This window comes from Enhydra lutris, unplaced genomic scaffold (assembly GCF_002288905.1).
Source record: "Enhydra lutris kenyoni isolate GAN:26980312 unplaced genomic scaffold, ASM228890v2 scaffoldscaffold14, whole genome shotgun sequence".
Classification (NCBI taxonomy): Eukaryota; Metazoa; Chordata; class Mammalia; order Carnivora; family Mustelidae; genus Enhydra; species Enhydra lutris.
The window spans coordinates 14,961-21,225 of NW_019154098.1; the positions used below are offsets into that span (position 1 = coordinate 14,961).

Here is a 6,265-nt window from a genome sequence, read left to right on the forward strand (position 1 = left end):
TTTTTTTTAAGATTTTATTTATTTATTTGACAGACAAAGATCACAAGTAGGCAGAGAGAGAGGGGGAAGCAGGCTCGCAGGGAGCCCGATGTGGGGCTCAATCCCAGGACCCTGAGATCATGACCTGAGCCAAAGACAGAGGCTTTAACCACTGAGCCACCCAGGGGCCCCAAAAGGAAATTCTTCAAATATAGTGGAAAGAATGGTGTGATGAATGCCACATACACATCAGATTTAATAATTAGCCATATTTGCTTTACATTTTTGTATTGTAAAATATAATAAATTACAAACAACACTGCACACCTAAATATTTCAGTATGCACTTCTACAAATACCAGCACAATTTTCCACAGAACCACAATACCATTGCTGAACCTAATAAAATCAACAATTCGCACAGATCGTCAGTGTTCAGTTACGAGGGATTTTCCAAAAACCAATTAATGTCAGAAGGCATACCGAAGACACAACCAGGAGAAATATTTGCAAGTCGTAAGAATCTACTATAATTTCCCCATGAAAGACAAAATACCTCCCTTGTACACTGAAGAGGAATAAAGGAAATATTTTTTCCCACAAAATTATCAGGGAACAGGCAACGTAAACCCAAAATTATGCATGAAGGACCTTCCCTAAGCTGTGTGGAGAAATATGTCCATGTTCCAACATGACTGTGTCTTGTTAGTGGAAATGTGTAAGAATTACCAAACCTGACACACTACATCTCTGCTTTCTCATCGATGCAGACAGACCACTGCATAAAGTGTGCAAACTATGCAAATCACTATGCAAACAGGAAGAGAGACTGCCAACACCACCCCCCCCAACAAAAGCTGTGATCTTTCTGGTTTTTGACTGGGGGGTGGGGGGTTGTGAAGCTCTGAGTGGAGGTCAACAACCAATCTCTCAGCTCCAACCTCCTCATCTCCCGCACCCAGTGCCTCCTCTGCTCCTTACTCTTCACTGGCCCCCAACACGGCTACCTGCATCCTCTGGCAGTCCACATTTCATGTGTGTTTACCACAGGCCTTTCCATTATTTCGACCAAAACCATCACTGTGGTCATGGCTTTCAGGTTCAACACACCTGGAAGGAAAGTGAGGTATGGATCAGTGTCACAAAGCCTCTAATCCTGGCATTCCCTGAGGCAAGTAAATTTCATCTGGCTAGGAAGGTCTCCGGGCTTCACCGACACAGATATACACTGAGTCGAGATATACAATCTTTTACAAAATTCTGTAAATCTCCCCTTACCAGATGTGCAGTAATCTCATTTTACAATCTATTTCATGAACCACTATTCTGTCACCAGGCTTTATTTCACTTTCCTATTTTCCTCAATTACAAGTCTTTCTCACCGTCCAGGATCAAACGGGTTTTTCTAGTTTTTTCCCAGCATTCCTAAAGGTTAGTTTACAGCTTTATATCTTTTACTCCTCTGGGATTCATTATCCAGAATTGTAAGAAACTAGCATTCCTTTCTTTTTTAATTACCAAACATATAATACATCATTAGTTTTTGATGTAATGTTCAGTGATTCATTCGCTGCATACAACACCAAGTACTCATGACCGCATGTGTTCTCCTTAATGTCCATCACCCGGTTACCCCATCCCCCCACCACCTCCCTTTCCATAACCCTCAGTTTGTTTCCCAGAGCCAAGAGTCTCTCATGGTTTGCCTCCCTTTCTAAGTAAAACAATAGGGAACTGGCTGAGTGTCACCTGTTTCTGAAGCTCCCCATGTGGGATGCCCACTGACCAGAGGTGGAGGGAACAGCTAAGCCAAGGACTGGAAGGGCAGGACTAGAGTTTCAGGCCAGGGGGCCCAGCTTTTGGTGAGTCCCACAGAGGCACAGCAAGGAGGCAAACTAGGCTGGGAGCTTCCTGGGATCCGATACCTGTGGCATGTGCGGTTGCATGTGGGCATTAAAGGGGCTTCCAAAACCTTGGGGGATGTGGGTGTATCCTGTCCAAGCACCCAGAAGGTAGGTGATACACCTCCATTTTTCAGGAGGCAATGGGACTCAAATTAGGGGGGGAACCCCCAGCTGCTGAAAATATAGTCCTTAGAACACGCCATGGGGAACCAAGCAAGTGCTGATAAAAGTTTGTAGAACAGGAGCGCCTGGGTGGCTCCGTCAGTGGAGCATCTGTGTTTGGCTTGGGCATGATCCCAGGGTCCCGAGATCCAGTGGGACTCCCTGCTCAGCAGATCTGCTTCTCCCTCTCCCTCTGCCCCTCCCCTTGCCTGTGCCCTGTCAAATAAATAAAGCCTTTTTTAAAAAGTGCATAGGGGCACCTGGGTGGCTCAATCATTAAGCCTCTGCCTTCGGCTCAGGTCATGATCCCAGCATCCTGGGATGGAGCCCCACGTCAAGCTCCCTACTCAGCAGGGAGCCTGCTTCTCCCTCTCCCACTCACCGGGCTTGTGTTCCCTCTCCCTCTGTGTCTCTCTCCGTCAAATAAATAAATAAGGTCTTTAGGGATAAGAAAAAAAAAAGTGCGTAGAACAAATGATCATCATCCAGACATATGGCTGTAGCCACAGGAAGGCCATTAGGAAGAACCAAACATGAGCTGCAGAGCCAGGGAGCTGGTGTTGAGACCCCACACAGCAGGCCTGCAACACAGCCCAGAACACCGAGGCCTGAGAGGGTGCAGGTAGGTCAGGGCCTCCAGCTAACCTCACCTAGCACCACCTACACCCACCCTATTTATAGACGGGTGAACCGTGGCCACAGTCAGAGGTCTGACTTAGCTGTGGGTGCCTAACATGCAAGCCATGGATGAAACACCACCAGGAACACAGCTGGGTACATGCTGAAGGAGCATCCTCAGTAGAAAAATGACCTAAGAGGGAAAGCAGAGTTGATGGCCCAGAGGCTAAATAGTGCCCTCCCCTCTTAAGATGATGCCGGTTTCCCAGTCTCCACACACCATGTTCCCCAGAGTCCCAGCCCTGCTACAAGTGGACTTTTAGTGAACATCATATCAGGACTGAAGCCTTGAGGCAGAATGGAGTTGGTTATCTCGGGAGCAGACAAGAAGCCAGCACAGTGGGAACAAGAAAGGGGGACCACTTCAGAGGGGTGGTCAGGAGGCTAAAATGTGCACATGCCCTAAGCGGCACCTTGTCCACCAGCCTTCACATTGTATCATGGGTACAATGAAGTCACTAGGTCAGAAAAATAGGACCCAATGTACATGGAGGACCACTGGCCGCACTGAACACGCAAGAGGCACGTATTGACACTAACTCCCAGAGGCTCACACGGCAGCCAGGGCAAGAGCCGGGGCCAGGGTTAGAATGCCAAACAATGAAGAGAAAGCACAAAAGATTAGAGATTTAGTTTGAAGACTGAACTCACATTCCAGCTAAAGTATTGAACACTTGTGTAGAAGAAGGAAAGCAAGAAAGGATGACACAGGTTTTTGGCTTCATCAACTAGGTGGGCAGCAGGACCATTCACTCAAAAGCAGAAGACGAAGGGAGATCAAATGTTTAGACTTGTCAAGTCGGAAGTACCCGTGAAACATCAAAGTAGAAATGATGGTAGGCAGCTGGGCTCCAGGCATCTTATCTAGTCTGGGATGCAAGCTTGGGAGATACCAGCAAAGATGGCATCACAACCACTGAGGGGGACTAAGCCACCCAATTCAAAGCAACAGAGGTCCTGGGACGAGGACTTGGAGCAGCCAAGGTCTGGAGAGGTCATGTACTGATGCTCAACCCTGGTCTTTAGCCAGGACTGAGGACAAGAAGCTCTCTGCTCCTAAGAACAAAGCCTGGCCTTCTGGGAGCCACACTGGCTCCCTGAGGAGGACAGATGCTCAGGAATGATACAAAGGACAAGCACTATGGTGAGCCTGGAACCCAGCCATGCCAGACACCTCGTCTGTACTCATGTAACACACATAGTTAGCCCATGAATTCACTAATCCATTTTTACAAAAAACAGTTTTATTAGTGCAATGTGACAGTATGACATAAAGAACTACACCATTTGACAGGACACTCTTTCATAAGCAAGCACCACGATGCAGTTACACAGCTTCCTCCACGTTCCTCGCTACAAACAGCTGCTTAATCTCAACCTAAACACTGAGTGAAACATTCTACAACGTGCTGAACACTCACTTCAGGTTACTGCAGAAGCTTTTCTAAACGGACCTCCTTCCTCTGGCAGGAAGGACATTTCATCTGAAAACCTACAAATGGCTGTTGTGCTTATGTGACAGTACCCGACAGGCTGGTCTCACATCTGTCCCACAGCCAGGGCACCAGATCCCACTGACCAGCCATGGACAGACCAACCCCACGTCCCACAGAGCATTCCTGGAAAGGCTCTGTACTCCAGACAAACCCCACACTACCTGGGCAGGGGAACTGTTCTGGGATGGAAGCCAGACTAAAAAAAATTGAACCTAAACTCTTCATCAGGCGTGTCCAGGGTAGCCTTGGCTACCCCTGCCTGGCGAGGCCTGCAGACCCTTGCGTTCTTCTTCCTGGTGGCCTCACCAACAGGCTGCACCTGCGCTGCACGGGCTGCTGTGGGGGAGCAGACAGACAGTCTCAGAACGGTCCTAACAGCTAACCTCACCTGTGTCCATTCAACTCTAATCCCCTGGAATAGAAAACTAGTCATTCCTCAAAATTGTAGGGACGGTGTTATCTCAAACTCCACTTAGACACAGGGGCACCGGGTGGCTCAGTCAGTCAACTGGGTTGATTTCAGCTCAGGTCATGATCTGAGGGTCAGGAGATCCAGTCTCCCATCAGCACAGGGCTCCGCGCCGGGAGCCTGCTGAGACGCTCTCCCCCTGCCCTCCCCACCAAGCGCTCGCGCTCTCTAAAACAGCCCCAGCCTTCCCTGTGCCTGCTCTCCCAGTCGGTGTCCTCCCCCTGCCCACCCGCGCCAGCCCTGTTACTCTGGGTTTCCTCCGGTCACTCCCTGGGCTCTTCCTCCCTACCCCCTGCACGTTTCTTAAAAGGCGTCATTTATTTGACGGTGCGCACTTTCCTGCTCCTCACCCGTTCTGAGAACCCGAAGGGCCTCACGCCGCTCGGCTTCCATCTGAGCCCTGTAGTCCCCAAACAAGGAGCGCATCAGCTGCCTCTTCCGGGGCAGGGGGGTTCTTTCGCTGCGCAGGGTCCGGATTGCCCCAATGGCCTGCTCTTCTGAGGATCAAAAAAACAAATGACCAAGAACCTCTACCCTCACCTCCCGCGGTCCTGCGGCGAACAGCCGCATCCCGTGGCACCGCCCGCAGCGGCACGACCACGGCTCCCGCCCCCAGCTCTACAGAAAAGCCGCTCACTCTGTCTCGGACTCGGTCTCTGCATCTTGAGGCCCAACTCCAGCTGGTCCACGCACCACGCCAGTTCCCGGGCCAGCTGCTCCGCCTGCGATAAATGGGGGACGCGCCCATGACGCGGCAGCAGGACCCCGCGGCCGCCAGCCCCACCCCGCGCCGCCCTCCCGTCCCCTTCCCCGCGCAGCCTTGGCGCCGCAACTCCGAGAGCGCGCGCGCCCGGACGCACCGGGGTTCGCCGCCCTTGCCTGAGCCTCCGCGCTGACGGGCGCCTCCTCGGAGACCGGCTCCTCAGAGACCTTCCCGCCTCCGTTCGCCACAGACGCCCCATTCCGAGTTTTCTTCTTCGTCTGCTTCTTGGAGGCTGCGGCGCCTCCACGGCGTTCGGGGTGCGTCCCGGGGGCGGCGTCGCTGCAGGCGGAGCGCCCTAGGCGGAGACCGGCCGGCTGGGACCTGACGGCGGAAGGACGCGGGGCGTCGGGGAGCGACCCAGGCGGCCGGGGGCTGCGGGGCGCGCAGGCAGTGCGTGGGCTTTCGGCCGCTGACGTCTCCCGAGCCGGCTGTCCTAGGGCCTGGACAAAGGGGGACAGCACAAGGGTCGTGGGGGACCGCCGATGGCCCAGGACCCTGGCACCCCGCGGTCTCTCCGCACATCTCACCGCCATGCGCCGCGGTTGCCGCCGGAGATCACGTAGGGCCGGAGGTCCGACGCCGAATTCCCTCCTCCGGAAACGCGTCTGCGGCGCCGAATTCCGCCCGGCCTGGACGCGCGGTGGGCGGGGGCGGAGGGCCCAGGCTTCAGTGGGCGAGGCCGATGCTGCGGTGGGCGGGGCCGAGGCCCTGGCCGCAGAGACCCGTTGGAGAGGTCGGGCGCTACCAGGTTGCAGGCACCGCTCTGGATGGGAGGACGACGCCCTAAACAAGGGAATGCTCTGGAAGCTCCCCT

The 6,265-nt window shown here is 53.2% G+C and overlaps 1 protein-coding gene across 3 annotated transcripts; it reads right to left on the reverse strand.

The window, feature by feature from the left end:
* Positions 1-292: 292 nt before the first annotated feature.
* Positions 293-6,006, reverse strand: LOC111146597 (chromosome unknown C8orf33 homolog). Of its 3 annotated transcripts, XM_022502220.1 has the most exons (5): positions 5,979-6,006; positions 5,568-5,891; positions 5,326-5,410; positions 5,039-5,185; positions 3,946-4,555 (listed from the first exon to the last, which is right to left on the reverse strand). In XM_022502220.1, exons 1-5 carry the CDS (start codon positions 5,982-5,984, stop codon positions 4,416-4,418), a joined length of 702 nt encoding a protein of 233 aa, XP_022357928.1. In that variant the 5' UTR covers positions 5,985-6,006; the 3' UTR covers positions 3,946-4,415. The 3 variants fall into 3 exon arrangements, with proteins under 3 accessions (XP_022357927.1, XP_022357928.1, XP_022357926.1); XM_022502219.1 differs by lacking the exon at positions 3,946-4,555 and adding an exon at positions 293-1,089 and having other exon boundaries at positions 5,568-5,997; XM_022502218.1 differs by having other exon boundaries at positions 5,568-5,997.
* Positions 6,007-6,265: the final 259 nt, after the last annotated feature.